At 45.2% G+C, this 17,104-nt stretch overlaps 1 protein-coding gene across 1 annotated transcript in view; it reads left to right on the top strand.

The window, feature by feature from the left end:
* The first annotated feature begins 950 nt into the window (after nt 1-950).
* The window catches only part of RAD54L (RAD54-like (S. cerevisiae)), a 22,451-nt gene continuing 6,297 nt past the window's right edge, over nt 951-17,104 (top strand). The window contains exons 1-11 of the mRNA XM_005868659.2: nt 951-1,010; nt 1,094-1,180; nt 2,836-2,955; nt 7,648-7,708; nt 8,416-8,551; nt 8,925-8,994; nt 9,125-9,413; nt 9,866-9,990; nt 10,298-10,448; nt 15,828-15,954; nt 16,978-17,052. Coding sequence (XP_005868721.1) covers nt 1,008-1,010; nt 1,094-1,180; nt 2,836-2,955; nt 7,648-7,708; nt 8,416-8,551; nt 8,925-8,994; nt 9,125-9,413; nt 9,866-9,990; nt 10,298-10,448; nt 15,828-15,954; nt 16,978-17,052 — 1,244 coding nt within the window. The 5' untranslated portion in view covers nt 951-1,007. The remainder of the gene's footprint in view (nt 1,011-1,093; nt 1,181-2,835; nt 2,956-7,647; nt 7,709-8,415; nt 8,552-8,924; nt 8,995-9,124; nt 9,414-9,865; nt 9,991-10,297; nt 10,449-15,827; nt 15,955-16,977; nt 17,053-17,104) is intronic.

Genomic DNA, 17,104 nt, shown 5'->3' with positions numbered 1-17,104 from the left:
CAGGCCCTTCGGGAGAAGGAGACCTGCACTGCCTTTTATAACCCTCAGCTTTCACTGGGCTGCTGCCAGGCCAGCTCACCCGCCTACGACAGAAACGTCGCAGCACTAGAGCCGGAGACCCGCCCACCGACTCAGAAATCCCGCCCCGTCTGCTCGCCCCGCCCACCTCGCTCCACGCTCCCGCCGCCGTTGGCCCCGCCCTTCCGCCTAAACCCCACCCACAAGCCGGTCCCTTTCGCCTTTTCTGCTGCGGAGCGCAGAGCACCTACGAGTTCGCATCACTAGGCCCGCCCCTTCCTTGGGTCGCGAGCGCCGAACGCATCGAACGCAGCCAATGGGTGGCGCGGCAGCCGCACCGCGGGAGGTTCGATTGCCCCGGCCTGGCGGGACCGGAGAGCCCTGGCGGCTGTTAACGCGCGCTTTGGGAAGAACCAGATTAAGCCGGCGTGCCGGGAGCACCTTCGTCTCAGCCGTTTTCTTAGCTCCGTCTGGGGTTCCCCTCCCAAGCCTGGGTCTGTTACTTGTCCTGCCTGGATCCCTGCTCGGCCTCCCTCCGTCCGGACCTCGCATCTGCGGAAACCCCCTTCTCTGGGCTCGGGCGCCTCGCCTCCCCAGGTCCCCGATTTCCACCCCAGCTTCTCTCTCCTGGCCTGGGATTTCCACCCCACCCTCTCCTGGCCTGTAACTACCCTTCCCCCGCCTTTCCCCCTAACTACTTCCTTCCTTCATGCCCACCTGAGGCCATTGTGCCGACTCCACTTTGCCCAGCCGTCCCAGATCTCTGCTTGGTGGGCCTGCTCTCCGGCCTCAGCTAACTGGCCGCTCAGGTTTGGGCCCAAACCCCAGGCACTGGCTGAATTCCCTCCATCCATCCTCCTCTTTAGTTAGACACGTTCTCGCCAATATAGCAGGCCGCTCTCTACTGGCCCTGGTTCTGCATTTTCAGCTTCTGGGTGCCTTGGTCTTTTGGCTGATGGGTACTTGATATTTATGCTCCTGGCTCTAGGATGGTAAGTGAGGCCTCGGGGAGACTGGGGCCGGTGGGCTCAGGCTGCAGGATCCCTGCGGGGGCTCAGTTTCCATTCTCTTTCAGAGGAGGAGCTTAGCTCCCAGCCAGCTGGCCAAGAGGAAACCGGAGGGCAGACCTTCTGATGATGAAGATTGGCAGCCTGAGGTAGTGGTGAGTACTCTGCCCTCAAGTGGATAGAAAAGGTGGGGATGCAGGAGTGTTTGGGCAGAAAGGAATCCTGGACTTAGTTTCTGGGGTTACATGGAATGAGCCTGATGACCTCCAGAGGCCGCTCTCAGTAGCCTTTTAATGAGTGCTTACTATGTGTCAGGCACTGAACATAGATAAATAAAATATTTGTTCTCAAGTGCTCACCAGAAGCTAATGTAGACTCAATTTTCCTGGTAGGAAGGAGTATTCCAAAGCAAAAGAGCACCTTGGGTTGGGCCCTTTGGCTGCCTTGAAAAAAAAAAAATGCTCCCCAACAGCAACTAGCAGCCTGTTCTTTTGCTTTTTGTCCCTTTACCCAATGTCACAAAATAGTGGGATGTACTGGGTCCGCTTTAGCATCCTGAGCTCACGTGGGCCTAGATTGGAGGGGTGGTTCCCCGCCGGTCTCTGCTAATACTCGAGTATAGTATGTTCAGCTGTGAGCTGGGTCCTGTGCTCTCTCCCTCTTCCCAGGCTTTCGGGGGCTGGCTGTAGGCAGGATCTGTGTAAACCAAAATCAATAGGACAGTGCAGCATTTACTTCAGAGAGAGCAGTTCAAGGGCTTGACCACTGGAACTTTGGAGGAAAAGATGAGCTAAAGAAGGTCTAGAAGGCGATTTTGGGCAGGGGAAGTTTGTGAGTAAAAGCATGGAGAGCAAGCATGTCAAACTTGATGCGGAGAGAGGGAAGGGGCCTGGTGTTTGTTCCTGGTGTGCCTTTCTGTGATCACTGAAGCTTCAAGTACCTTGGCAAGCTGGTACAAGTGGGTTCTTGCCTGATGGCTCAGTGGGGCTTGCTCTGTAGTTGCACCCCTGGTTTACCGTGGGGCTCCTCTACCTATGATGGCGGCACATTGGCTGCCCCTTGCCACTTCCGTGGGTCTCAGACTTGAAGTTGGGCAGCCCTTGGTGCAGCTGGGTCATACATGGTGCTGTCTGCTCTGGTTGCTCCTGAAAATGTTTTTGGTGTTGGGGTCCTCGCTGCCATGGTGTGAACTGACTGGAGAGTGGTTTTAGTGACCCGAGAGTTGGGGACAGCTGTACTCTTGTCTCTCCTTTGAGAAAACTCAGGAACGGAAGCAAACAGTTGCTCAATTATTCTTTGGGCTTTTTAGAGTGAAGATTTGGGGTTACATGACTCCATGCTACTGGTGGACTTGCCCTTCACAGGCCCACTTCATTCACCTCTTCCAGTGCCCCATCTCAGATTAGGCAAGTTCTTTAAACTCATTAAGCTCCAATTTTCACCTGTTAAATAAGAACAATAAATATTTAACATAGGATCACTGTGTAAATGATATATGGTAATAAGTGTGATTAGTTTTTAACAGGGTCTGGCACTTAATAAGTGTCTTAATCAAGTTTAAAAATAATTTTATTTGCTGATTTTTAGAGAAAGAGAGAGGGAGAGAGAGAAATGTTGATTTGTTGTTTCACTTATTTGTACATTTGTTGGTTGATGCTCTAACCAGGGATCCAACCCAGAACCTTGGTGTATTGGGACCATGCTCTAACCACCTGAACTATCCGGCCAGGGTTTAAAATTACAAAGCATTTTAAATGTTAGTTGCCATTGTGGTATTCTAGACTTCACCTTTCCCGCTACTCTCTCCTAGACTCCTAAGAAACGGAAATCCAGCAGTGAGACCCAGAGCCAGGAGTGTTTCCTGTCTCCTTTTCGGAAAGCTTTGACCCAACTAACGAATCGACCACCCTGTCTGGACAGCAGTCAGCATGTAAGTCAGAACCACAGCCTGCCAATGTATATGCTTCCTGTCGTTTTGCCTAGGGAGGCTCCTACCCCTGAAGACACTAGAGTAGCCAGCAGACAGACTTCGGTGGGGACTATGGGCCTGCTCACAGTCCAGGGGACTGGAAGAGGCCTGGCCTCTTCTCCTGAGAGATGTGTGCTGATTTGGAGTCCCCTTCTTTAAAAAAAATATATATATATATTTTAATTAATTTTAGAGAGAGAGGAAGGGAGAGGGGAGGAGAGAAACATCGTGGAGTCCTCTTCACCAGATCTCAGGTGGCTCAGATTCCTGAGGACATGAGGGTATAGGAGAAAGAAGGCCATGGCAGGGTATTGGTTCAGTCTCTGACTCTGCATATGGTTTTAAGAAGTACTTAGAGTCCTACAGCTTTCATGTGTTTCATCTAATAAAATCAAACGTAATCATCACTATGGCAGGTTCTGTGCATTATCTTGTGTAACCCTCATTTTTTTTAAGATGAGGAAGCTGAGTCTTGGAGGGGTTTACTTGTCCAAAGTTACAGTGTAACCTAGTCAAATCTGCCTGGCTCCACCCAAAGCTTTTTCCACCAAGTGTTCTGAGGGACTGTGATGTTGAGCTCTGGAATTTCAGTAATGTTATTTATAGCCCCTTCAACCACACCTGCGTTTGTGTTAATGCGATAACTTTTGTAAAGCACCTGATTTTGGGGCTGGTTGCTAGGAGAACCAACCCACCAATGAATGGCCAATGCTTAATCATGCCTATGTAAAGAAACCTCCATAAAACCCCAAAAGGTCAGGGTTTGGAGAGCTTCCTGGTCCCAGAGCAACTGGGTTGGTAAACAGCACTGCATCCATGAGCTGGGAAGTGGAGCACCCCAAACCCCATAGGTACAGAAGCTCCTGTGCTTGGGAATCTTCCAGACCTTGCCGTGTTTATTCATATTCTTTAATATCCTCGAGATAAACTGGTAATCTAGTAAGTAAACTTTTTCTGTGTTCTTTGAGCTGCCCTAGTAAATTAATCAAACCCAAGGAGGGGTTGTGGGAACCTCTAACGTATAGCCTGTCAGACAGAACCACCTGTGGTGGTGGGGAAGCAGTCTTATGAAGTCTTAATCTGATGCTTTCTGTGTGTAGATAATATCAGAATTGAGTTATATTGTAGGACTCCCAGCCCTGGCAGGAGTGACTCATTTGGTTGTAGTGTCATCCGGTACACCAAAATGTTGCAGTTTTGATCCTAGTCTGGGCACTTAAGTTGTGGGTTTGCTACTTGGTCTGTTGGGGTGTGTATGTGAAGAACCAGTCGATGTTTCTCTCTCCTCCTCTAAAAGTCAATAAAAATGTGTCCTCAGGTGAGGATTTAAGATAAATTGTAGCCCAGCCAGAGTGTCTCAGTGGTTGAGCATCGACCTATGAACCAGGAGGTCACGGTTCGATTTCCTGCCAAGGCTTATACCTGGGTTAAGGGCTTGATCCCCAGGAAGAGGCATGCAGGAGGCAGCCCATCAATGATTCTCATCATTGATGTTTCTGTCTCTCTCTCCCTCTCCCTTCCTCTCTGAAATCAATAAAAATATGTATTTTTTAAAAATTGTAGGACACCCAGGTGGTGCCAAAGAATTGCTTGATGTGTGGAAAACACACATGTGGAGTCAGAAGCGAAGCAGTGTAGTATTGAGAGTAGAGGACACGTACAGGAGTGTGCTTTTCCTTTACAGGGAGGTTTTGAAGGAAAAAAAATGGGAATCTGTTTATGGGAATATGTAATGGAGGTTATTTGTGCACGCAGCAAACATTTAGAAACATTTTTATGTGATAAATGTGAAAGAATACATATGTGACATCCTATATAATAAAAGCCTAATGTGCTAAGTGTCTGGTCGACTGGTCCGCTGTTCAACCAATCAAAGCGTAACATGCTAATGATATGCTAAGGCCGCTCATTTGCTCGTTATGACATGCACTGACCACCAGGGGACAGACAGTCGACCGGTTGACCAGTCACTATGATGGGCAGTGACCACCAGGGGGCAGATGCTCCGACTGGTAGGTTAGCTTGCTGCTGGGATCCGGCTGATCAGGACTGAGAGAGGAGGGCTGGACACGCCCTGGAGACCTCCCACGGTCCCTCCCCAGCTGGCCAACCTCCTGTGTCTCTCCCCGGCTCTGATTGTGCACCGGTGGGGTCCCTTGGCCTGGCCTGCTCCCTCTCTTAATCCGGGACCCCTCTGGGGGATATTGGAGAGCTAGTTTAGACCCAATCTCACAGCGGGAGCGCTGCTCACCCAGAAGCCTGGCTAATGGCTGGTGAGCGCAGTGGCGGGGGCAGGAGCCTCTCCCGCCTCCATGGCAATGTTAAGGATATCTGACTCCTGGCTTAGGACCGCTCCCCCCTTTTCCCATCCCCAGAGGTAAATCACTATCTTGAATTATGTTCATCATCTATTGCTTTTTGTAATAGTTTTACCGTATGTATGTAATTCACTAAGTTTATTTATTGAGTTATAAACAAATGATATGTATGTTACTGGTCTAAAGGAGTCTGCTTCCCTGTGTGCATCAAAGCTCAATAAAACTCGAACAGGAGCTTGCAGCAAAGAAAATAAGGATTTATTAGTTCAGGAAATGACCCACACCCGGAGTCACAAATGAATTAATGCTCATAAGCCTGGCTCCCGGATGGCTTCCATGGATGGGCTACGTTGGAGAAACATCATTAATCATGGTGACTAATGGAGTTAGGGTTGTGGTTCTGCTGATTGGTCAGTGCTAGGGTAGAGGGTGGTTGTCAGCCATGGCACCAGCTCGTCTGGTTTCCCTGCATTTTGGGGCCTGGAGCTGAAACAACTGAGGCTTAGATGTTGTCTCTAGTTTGACTGAAACTGTCTTTGCTGGTCAACAGACCTGAGGCTTTGTTCCTAAGATTATTTGCTTCTGATCAGAATCTCTTTGTCCTGCGGGCTTAATGATTAAGGGAGTGGACATGCAAGGAAGAAGGATACTGGATGAAACCAGTTTGAATCAGAAGAAAAGAAAGGAGAAAAGTTATACTAAAGAAATGAAGTTTCTACATGATTACATGTAGTACTCTGGAACTTCTCATTCAGGATTCATTCAAGTAACTATATGACAGTAAGTGCAGGTGTGGTGGGAGTATGCAATAGGGTCCTAACAGTCGAGGTTGGTGAAGACCTGAATCTGAGGGACATACTGTGGTGGCATGGAAGTCAGCCAGGTGAGGAGAGTGGACGTGATCTAGATGGAGGGAACAGCCTGTGTGGAAGCAGTGGAGGAGGAGCCTCTGGGGGAGGAAAAATTCTCTACCCTAGGTCCTTCTGGCTGGACTAATAATCAAATTGTCATTGACAGATTAGCAGGAGAAAAATTAAAGCTTCATAACATATAATCATATGAATACCTCCTGAGACCCAGGAAAACTGTAACTCGCCAAAATGGCAGAAGCCATCACCTTAAATACCTTAACCAAAAAACAAAAAATGGTGGTGGAGTCAGTCAGGGGAGGTGACCAGGAAAAGTGCAATAAACAAGGGTATGCAGATTAAGTCCAAGCCTTTTCCATTGATAGTAGAGGCAGGCCGGGTTCAGTGAGGGAGACACTCTTACAAATAAAGATTTCCCTTACAAATGTAGATGTCCTTTTACCCAGGATAACTGCTACTTGGTTTTCAAAGCTTCTTCCAAGAATGCTGTTTGTTAAAAAATAACCAGCCTAAAAAAATAATTCATATCCCAAAAGGCACGTTTTGGAGTGGCAAAAACTACTTACCTTCTGGCCCCAAAGGCAAAAGTGCCTCAGACCCACAAAAGTCATAGTGCAACCCTGGAGATGAGGACTTTAGCCTTAGACACCAGAATGTCTAGGTTTGGGGGTGGTTGCAAATGTGGGTGTGGAGCCTAGGAGAGAGGTACTGATTGGAAATAGACTTGGGGTCATTAGCATATTGATGATATTTAGTACCATACCTCCAACGTGTATTGAAGTGTCAGGGTGAGTGTGCAGTCAGAAGAGCCTAGAGCCCTATCTGGTTTGGCTCAGTGGATAGAGAGCGTTAGCCTGCAGACCTACAGGTCCCGGGTTCAATTCTAGTCAAGGTTACGTACCTCTGTTGCAGTCTCCTCCCCGTCTTTCCCTCTCTCTTCCACTCTAAAAATCAATGGAAAAATATCCCCGGGTGAGAATTTAAAAAGAAAAAGAAGAGCCTAGATCCGAGCCCCGAGGAACACTTACTTTTAAGGGGGATTAGGCTGAGGAAAAAGAAAACCCATTAGGGGAGTGAGCATGAGGTCCCAGAGAAGGGAATAGTAGGAGAGTGGTGGCATGGAAGTCAAAGACAGAATATTTGAGGAGTAGTGGCCAGCTTTGTCTAGTAAGATAAGGATAGTAACACATTAGTTACCAGTGAGAGGAAGGAGACCTCGGTTCTTGTTTTCTTGAGGGGAAGATTTTAATCAAGAGACAAAGAAAGCAAGAAAAGAAGCTGTTGTACAAATCTAATATGGAGCACAGTGTTCTAGGTGATTCTTAATGAGCCGTAATAAAAATACAATGCTCTTACTGTATTACGGTGCTTACATAGGCATTTTAGGCTGCATTTGTAGAAATAGTATTCCATAACATCTCTGAAGAGTCCTGAATCCCTGTTTTTCTCTCTCTGTTTCTTTTTAGGAAGCATTTATTCGAAGCATTTTGTCAAAGCCTTTCAAAATCCCCATTCCAAATTATCAAGGTAAAAATGGAGACTTTTCTATTTTTAACTCTGTCATGCGTCAATGTGCCTGGATAGATTAAAACCTCAGCTTTTGAACATATAAGCTTACCTTGGAATTGAAGATGCCAGCCCAGTGGTGACTGTGTATGGGGTGGCTCCACTGAGGTCTGCATGAAAGAAAGCTGTTTGATAGCGTCAGCAAGGCCGCCCTTCATCTTCTTGGTGGGGATGTGCAGTGCTCAGGAAGCTCCTGGTGGGCCAGGGTGACTGATGGGTCCAGGTTTCATTTAGTCCAAGTGAGTTCAATGGCATCTTTATGAGGTTGACTCTGTTGGAGGCTTAGGTTCTACAAAGTTTTCCTTGTCCTATATAGAGCATAGCATTGTGCACTGGGGCTGGGAGAGAGGAGGCCAACTCTCAAGAGCTCTAAGTCTTGAAAGGCCCTTTCAGGGTTTTAGACCTTTCCAGGATTGACTTGAGTTGAGATGAACAAGACCTGGCCCTTCTGAGGTTTGTAGTTGAATGGCAAACTAAAATAATAGAGACTCTGATCTGAGGCAGACTGGGATACGGTCAGGTAGCAGTGCCAAAACTCTATTTGGAGAGGTTCTGGGAGAGAGGGTCATATGGAGGCTTAGGAAAGGTTGGTGAAGGATAGGAATTTGAGCTGGGCCTGCTGGAGCTCCTCAACATAGAGGCTTAGTTAACAGATTGTTGGTTTCTAGGTCCGCTGGGCTCTCGGGCATTGGGCCTCAAACGGGCTGGGGTCCGCCGGGCCCTCCATGACCCCCTGGAAGAAGGTGCCTTGGTTCTGTATGAACCTCCCCCGCTGAGCGCCCATGACCAGCTGAAGCTTGACAAGTATGTGTGTTGGTATTTCTTGAGCAGTTCTGATCCCTGGGGACGGGCATATGTGTTCAGAGTGCTGTCATGACTGCTGTGCCATCCGGAGAGTGGTGGGGAAGGAGAGTGCCTAGGCGAGAGCATGAGGACATGACCAAGGTGGGGATTCCTCACGCAGGAGCAGGCGGGGTTGAGGTGATAACATAGAGAGCCCATCCCTCTTACCTAAATTTCCCCGGGGCAGGAATTTACTATGGTTTGATTACTAGGCCAAGAAGGTCCTTTTTTAGGCAGCTGCCTCTGTGGCTTCTGGATCAGCAGGACACAGCTTCCTTAGGGCATGCCCTTTCCTATGTCTGAGCTCCATGTTTTTTTTGCTGTATTTTCTCAGGGAAAAACTCCCTGTCCATGTGGTTGTTGATCCTATTCTCAGTAAGGTCTTGCGGCCTCATCAGAGAGAGGTAAGTGGGGTGGGGTGGGGGGCGGTAAGTGGGGAAATGAGTTATGGGCTAGGGTCTGAGCTTGAGGCTGCCATCTTTAGGACAGCAGCAGTGTGGATGCCAAAGTGGGCTGAGTGCTGTTCTTCCCCAGGGAGTGAAGTTCCTGTGGGATTGTGTCACCAGTCGGCGCATCCCCGGCAGCCATGGCTGCATTATGGCTGATGAGATGGGCCTGGGCAAGACACTGCAGTGTATCACGTTGATGTGGACGCTTTTGCGCCAGAGTCCAGAGTGCAAGCCAGAAATTGACAAGGCAGTGGTGGTGTCGCCCTCCAGCCTGGTGAAGAACTGGTACAATGAAGTTGGGAAATGGCTTGGAGGGAGGATTCAACCTCTGGCCATCGATGGAGGCTCTAAGGACGAGATAGATAAAAAGCTAGGTATGGAGTCTTTACACAAACTACTCTTCTACACAAACTACTCTTTTCTTTTTTATATGTTTTTCTTGATATTTAGAGAGAGAGGAAGGGAGAGGGATAGAGATATAGAAACACTGATGAGAGAAACCTCATTGATCGGTTGCTTCCTGCATGTCCCCTACTGGGGATCAAGCCTGCAACCCGTGTATGTGCCCTGTCCAGGACTTGAACCAGTGACCTCTTGGTTCCTGGGTCGACCCTCAACCACTGAGCCACACCAGCTGGGCATTGTATTCCTTTCTTATGTGAATGCTTACTGATGGCCAGGGTTGAGGGCAATGAGGGGTGGCAGAGAAGAGAATTCTATGGAAAATAGTTGAAATAGTTATTTCCAGGCTGAATTTAACAGCTATCAAACTTTTTTTTTTAAAAGATATTTTAAGATTTGTTCCTTGACACCTTTTCTGTTGTAGAAGGATTCATGAACCAGCGTGGAGCCAGAGTGCCTTCTCCCATCCTCATCATTTCCTACGAGACATTCCGCCTTCATGTTGGAGTCCTCCAGAAAGGGAGTGTTGGTCTGGTCATATGTGATGAGGTACTTGACTCTCAGCGGTCTGGGTGGTAGGAGAAAGTCTGTCAGAGTCTCCTCACTGAGAACTCCCTCCAAGGTCTGTGTCAGTCCCTGGGGAATGCTGAGTATAGAGCATGCTGCTTTGGAGGAGGCAAATGAGAGGAGAGCCCATGATATCAATCTGTCAAAAGAGGGAGTAAGCACTTTTTGGAACTCCGAGGAGGGTGAGGTGCTGTGGACTGATGGCCAGAGATTGGATTCTCTACACAAGACTTTGCTCCTATTAGGGATGCCATATTGTGCCCAGGCCTAAGTGAGAATTTCCTTGTAGGGACACAGACTCAAGAACTCTGAGAATCAGACTTACCAGGCCCTGGACAGCTTGAACACCAGCCGGCGGGTGCTCATCTCCGGGACTCCCATCCAGAATGATCTCCTTGAGTATTTCAGCTTGGTACATTTTGTTAATTCAGGCATACTGGGTAAGAATCCAGCCTTGTTTGCTACACTGGAGAGGAGTCTTACCTGTAACTCTAGCTGAGGAGAGAAAAGAGAATGCTAGTACTTGTAGGAGGACTTCTCTTGTCAGGGAGACCTTGGCTCTGCCAAGCAACTCAGCAAGGTCCATTCTGGCCATAATAATAATAATAATAATTATTATTATTTTATTTTTTATTTTTTAGAAGGAGTGGAGGGTAGGGAGGAGAGAGAAACATGGATGTGAGAAAGACACATCCATTGGTTGCTTCCTGCATGCTCAGACCGGGTCGGGGAATGAGGCTGCAACTAAGGTACGTGCCCTTGACTGGGTATCGAACTCAGGACCCTTTAATCCGCAGGCCGATGCTCTATTCACTGACCCAAACTGGCTAGGGCAAGATTTCATTGTTTTTTGTTTTTTTTTAAATATATTTTTATTGATTTCAGAGAGGAAGGGAGAGAGGGGACAGAGGGATAGAAACATCAATGATGAGAGAATCATTGATTGGCTGCCTCCCGCATGCCCCTTACTGGGGATCGAGCCCACAACTCAGGCATGTGCCCTTGACCGGAATCGAACCCGGGACCCTTCAGTCCGCAGACCGACGCTCTATCCACTGAGCCAAACCAGCCAAGGCAGATTTCATTGTTTTTGTTTATTTTTTGTTTGAGAGAAACGTGGATCGGCTGCCCCCCATGTGCACCTTGACCAGAGATCAAACTTGCAATCTAGGTATATGCCTTGACTGGGAATCAAACCTGTGACCTTTTGGTGTCCAAGATGATGCTCCAACCAACTGAGCCACCAGCCAGGGCAAGATTTCATTCTTTTTTTATGGCTGAGTAATAGTCCATAGTATATATGTATCAACACTTTTAAAAATATATATATTTTTATTGATTTTTTACAGAGAGGAAGGGAGAGGGATAGAGAGTTAGAAACATCAATCAGCTGCCTCCTGCACACCCCCTACTGGGTATGTGCCTGCAACTAAGGTACATGCCCTTGACCAGAATCGAACCTGGGACCCTTCAGTCTGCAGGCTGACGTTCTATCCACTGAGCCAAACTGGTTAGGGCTGTTATCAACACTTTTTTATCTACTCCTCTGCTGATGGGCACTTAGGGCATTTCCATATCTTATCTATTGTAAATAATGCTTCAGTGAACATAGGGGTGCATATATCTTTTCAAATTAGATTTGGGTTTCTTTGGATATATACCCAGAAATGGAATTGCTGGATCAAAAGGCAATCTTGTTTTTAATATTTTGAGGAACCTCCAACCATACTACTCGTAGTAGCTGCAACATATGCATTCCCAAAAATGTTGCATAAGGGTTCCTTTTTCTTCACATCCTTGCCAACACTTGCTGATTTTTTTATGATAGCTATTGTGACAGGTTTGAGGTGATAGCTCATCGTGGTTTTGTTTTGTTTTTATTTTTAATCCTCACTGGAGGATCTTTTTTAGAAATATATTTTATTGATTTTTTACAGAGAGGAAGGGAGAGGGATAGAGAGTTAGAAACATCGATGAGAGAGTAACATCGATCAGCTGCCTCCTGCACACCCCCCAGTGGGGATGTGCCCGCAACCAAGGCACATGCCCTTGACCGGAATCGAACCTGGGACCCTTCAGTCCGTAGGCCGACACTCTATCCACTGAGCCAAACCGGTCAGGGCAGGCCAGGATCTTTTTAAAAATTGATTTTAGAGAGAGGAAGGGAGAGAGAGAAACATTGATGGAGAGAGAAACATCGATTGGTTCCCTCCTGTATGTGCCCCAACAGGGGATTGAACCCACAACCTTTTGGTGTATGGAACTATGCTTCAACCAGCTTAGCCACCTGGCCAGGTCTCTCACTGTGGTTTTAATTTGCATTTCTTTGAATACTTAGTGACATTGAGCATCTTTTCATATGTCTATTGGCCATGTATGTCCTCTTTGGAGAAGTATCCATTCAGGTCCTTTACCCATTTTTAGTTGGATTGTTTTATTGGTTTGTTCTTTATAAATTTTGGATATTAACCCCTTATCTGATATATCATTGGCAAATATCTTCTCCCATTCAGTAGGTCATCTTTTTGTTTTGTTGATAGTTTCCTTTGCTGTGCAGAAGAACTTTTTAATTTGATATAGTCCTATTTATTATTTCTTCAGTTTTCCTTGCCTGAGGAGATATATCAGAAAAATATTGCTAAGAGAAATGTCAGACTTTACTGCCTATGTTTTCTTCTAGGAGTTCTATGGTGTTGAGTCTGACATTTAAGTCTTTAATCCATTTTTAGTTTATTCTTGTATATGGTGTAAAAAGATGGTCTAGTTTCATTTTTTTTCATGTATCTGTCCAATTTTCCCAAAACCATTTATTGAATATACTATTTTTATCCCATTGTATAGTCTTGCCTCCTTTGTCATGTATTAGTTAACTGTACAGGTGTGGGTTTATTTCTGGGCACTTTGTTCTTTTCCATTGATCTGTGTCTGTTTTTTATTCTAGTACCATGCTGTTTTGATTATTATAATCTTGTGATCCCTCCAACTTTGTTTTTTTTTTATTGCTGTGGCTATTTAGGGTCTTTTGTGGTTCCATATAAATTTTTGGATTACTTGTTCTAGTTCTATAAAAACACCATTGGAATTTTGATAGGGATTTTGTTGAAACTATAGATTGCTTTGGGTATCCATGTGTATGGTATATGCTTCCATTAAATTTATTCCTAGGTATTTTATGTTTTTGGTGCAATTGTAAATGGGATTTTTTTTTTAGTTTTTCTTTCTGTTAGTTCATTATTGATGTATGAAAATGCAACCAATTTCTGAATATTTTGTATCCTGCTATTTTACTGAATGCATTTATCAGTTCTAGTAGTTTTTTTGGTGGGATCTTTAGGGTTCTCTCTATGGTATCATGTTATCTGCAAATAATGACAGTTTTACTTCTTCTTTTCCAATTTGGATGCCTTTTATTTCTTTTTGTCTGGTTGCTGTGGCTGGGATTTCCCCACTCTGGCTATTTTCCTCTGGCAGAGGTGGCAGGCTCTTTGCAGAGCATGGGGTCACTATGAACTGTGGATGGAAATAATATCTCCAGATATTTTTGTTACCTCACGAGAGCTTTGACCTCAGAGCAGACAGTCTTGGGCAGCTTCTTTCTTTTTTTAAAAACCATTTTTTAGTGTACAATTAAGTGTCATTAAGTATATTCACATTGTTGTGCAACCATCACTACCATCTATCTCCAGAACTTTTTTTATCTTGCAAAGCTGAAACTCTACCCATTAAACAATAGCTCCCTATTTTTCACTCTCCCCTGCCCCAGTAACCACCATTTGGGAAGTTCCTGCACTTAGATATCTGTGGAACGGTTTTTTAGTGTCACCCCAACTTGACAGTGCTTAGGAAAATCACTTAAGGTGAGAACCAGCTGAGCAGCAAGATTTTCACAAAGAACATATTGGAGTGACCACCACCAGATCAGCTACTATCACTATCTCAGCAGCCCTCCCATCTCAGAGGCACTCTCCCACCCCCTTCTAATCACTACTTTTTTCTCCCCAGAAATATTCTTAAACTTTATATATATAAATGGAGTCATACAGTATATATTCCTTTGCATCTGGTTTCTTCTGTTCATTATATTTATGAGAAATCATCCATGTTGTTGCCTGTAGTTGTAGTTTTTCATTTTTGTATACTATTCCCTTTAGTGAATATACCATGATTTATTTCTTTTACTATTGATAGACAATTTTTATTTCCAGTTTTTTTATTCTTTTAATAATGATGCTATGGACATTCTTGCACATGTTTTTACCTCAGCATAATATGCATTTCTCTGTCCTAAGTGTGGAATTGCTGGGTCATATGTTATGCATGTGTTCAGCTCTATAATCACTTTAAGTGATTGTACCAGCAGAGTATGAGAATTCCAGTGTCTACTCTATATCATGGGTCAGCAATTTTTTTTCTTAAAGGGCTAGATAGTGTTTTAGGCTCACAAGCAAACTCTGTCACAGTTACTCAGTTCTGCCATTGTAGAGTGAAAGCAGCCATAATGGGCATGGCTGTAGTCTAATAAAACTTCATTTACAGAAACAGGTGGCTGGCCCATGGCTGTAGTTTGTTAACCATGGCTCTGTATCACCAATATTTATCTTTAAAATTTTCAAAAATGTTAGTCGCCCTGGCAGGTGTTTATCAGTGGTTAGAGCTTTGGCCTGTGCACTGAAGGGTCGAGGGTTCAATTTCCAGTCAAGGGCACATACCTGGGTTGTGGGTTCCATCCCCACCCCCAGTTGGGTGCATGCGGGATGCGACCAGTCGATGTGTCTCTCTCACATTGATGTTTTTCTGTCTCTGTTTCTCTCTCTCTCCCTCCTTCCTCCCCTCTCCCTTCCTGAAGAGCCATTGAAAAATATCCTCAAGTGAGGATTAACAAATTAAATAAATAAATAATTTTAGTCATTTTGTTGGTGTTTAGTAATATCTCATTCCATCTGCCTAATGTTGAATAAAGTTAGATATCTTTTAATATAGTCATTGGCTATTTGGAGATGTTGGTTTTTTGTTTTGTTTTTTTAATTTCTGGCCAAAAGAAAATCATATACCCATTAAGCAGTTACTTTCTGTTTCCCCTTTACCCCTGACCCCGACAGCCACCAATCTGCTTTCTGTCTGTAAGGATTTACCTATTCTGGATATTTCATATCAGTGGAATCCTATAATATCTGAACTTTTGTCTTTGGCTTATTTTACTTAATGTAATGTTTTCAAGGTTTGTCCACACTGTGGCATGAACTTCATTGTACTAATACATGCACCTTTATCTCTTACAAACAGTATATAGGTGGGTGCTCTAAAAAAAAATCCAATCTGATAATTGGATTTTCTTTTTTAAAAATATGTGTGTTTTTATTGATTTTTTAGAGAGAGGAAGGAAGAAATAGAAATATCGATGAGAGAGAGACATCAATGGGCTGCCTCTTGCACACTCCATACTGGGGATGGAGCCTGCAACCCAGGCATGTGCCCTGACCCAGAATCTAACCAGTTACCTCTGGGTGCATGGGTCAACATCAACCACTGAGCCACACTGGCCAGGCTGGAATGTCTTTTTATTGGATTATTTTGTCCATTTATAGTTAATGTGATTAGTTACATGTTTGTATTTTAATCTACTATCTCACTATTTGGCCTTTTAAGTCTTCTATGTTTTGGTAGCTCTCCGGTTCATTCAAACAAATTGCCTGTAATTTGTTTAGCTTTGTTGGTCTTGGCAGGAAGGTTGGTCTGTAACAAAGAAGTCTGCCATTACTAGCAGTGGGAAATAATTCTTTTTCTACATTCTTTAATTTCCCCTTCTCTTCTGCGTCTAGGAACTGCCCATGAGTTCAAGAAGCATTTTGAGTTGCCAATTTTGAAAGGTAGAGATGCAGCTGCCAGTGAGGCAGATAGGCAGCTAGGAGAGGAGCGACTGCGGGAGCTCACCAGCATTGTGAATAGGTAATGGCAGGGTGGGACTAGAAGGCAGCACTTCATTTGGGTTCCCCCAACTGAGGTCATCAGAGTTGCCCCCTAAGCCATCCAAGGCCTATCTTTTGGGACCTTGACCTATGAAGGCTGGGATTCTAGGAAGGGAGTGGGATCTGTGTTCTCACTATAACTACTGAATAAAATAGAGGGTCTTGCAGGCCAAGTCCCTGCTTTCTTCCTGGCCTCAGTCCTGTGGTCTGGTTTTGGTCTGCTTAGCAACCTGCTGAGGAAGCTCTTTTCTGATGCTGTTGGATTTCCTGAGCAAAATATCCCTCAGAACACTGTTAGTATTTCAGAAGCTTCTTACCATTTGATCTCAAACCTAAAGAACCACGCTTACCTTCCCAGGCCTCATAGGTAGGGGTAGATCTGATGAATGGGTGTGGCTTCCAGACTGAGATGGCTTTTTCTATGGGGCCCACATAGCACAGGAGGGCAGGTACATTCTGGACTCCTGTTATAGATACATACACTTGATGATTTACATCCTGAAGAGTCCTGTTCTTCCCAATTGCCACCTCTCCCTCCCAATTTTAGATGGCAGGAAGGAGACAGTATGTCGGGACCTGCTGCTTAGGTGCCTGATCCCTGTTCTTCCTGGTCTGCTAGGAGGTGTGGGCTTAATTTCATCGAGCCTTGGGTCATTTGACAAGAGCAATTGGGCAAATGCAGAAACTTCCCTAAGGACTTAGTGGTTTGCAGCTTGCTTTCCCTATCAGAGCACTAGACACAATGGGAGGCCTTGGCCTCTTCTTGAAGACCAGCTAACCTTTTGAAGGGGAAGAGAAAGAGTTGTCAGTTAAAGCTAGACTGTAAGGGTCTCCGTTCCCATGACTGCGACCCCGGTATAGATATCTTTGCCCTAGGACTGATGGGTCTCTGACATTTAATAGTACAAGAGAGTCATTTTTGGTCCTTTAGGTGGTAATTTTTATTCCAGTAGTTTTTTTAGTGGTTTTACCAGCAGCTACCTTTTTATCTTGTTCTCTCTAGGTGCCTGATAAGGAGGACATCTGATATCCTGTCTAAGTATCTGCCTGTGAAGATTGAGCAGGTGGTTTGTTGTAGGTACTGAACTCAACTTAGGGGTGTGGAGAGAGTAAAAGCCCAGTTTTCAAGT

This window comes from Myotis brandtii, unplaced genomic scaffold, assembly GCF_000412655.1.
Source record: "Myotis brandtii unplaced genomic scaffold, ASM41265v1 scaffold274, whole genome shotgun sequence".
Lineage (NCBI taxonomy): Eukaryota > Metazoa > Chordata > Mammalia > Chiroptera > Vespertilionidae > Myotis > Myotis brandtii.
The sequence above is the reverse complement of the archived record's forward strand: the minus strand, read 5'-3'. Positions and strand labels throughout refer to the sequence as shown.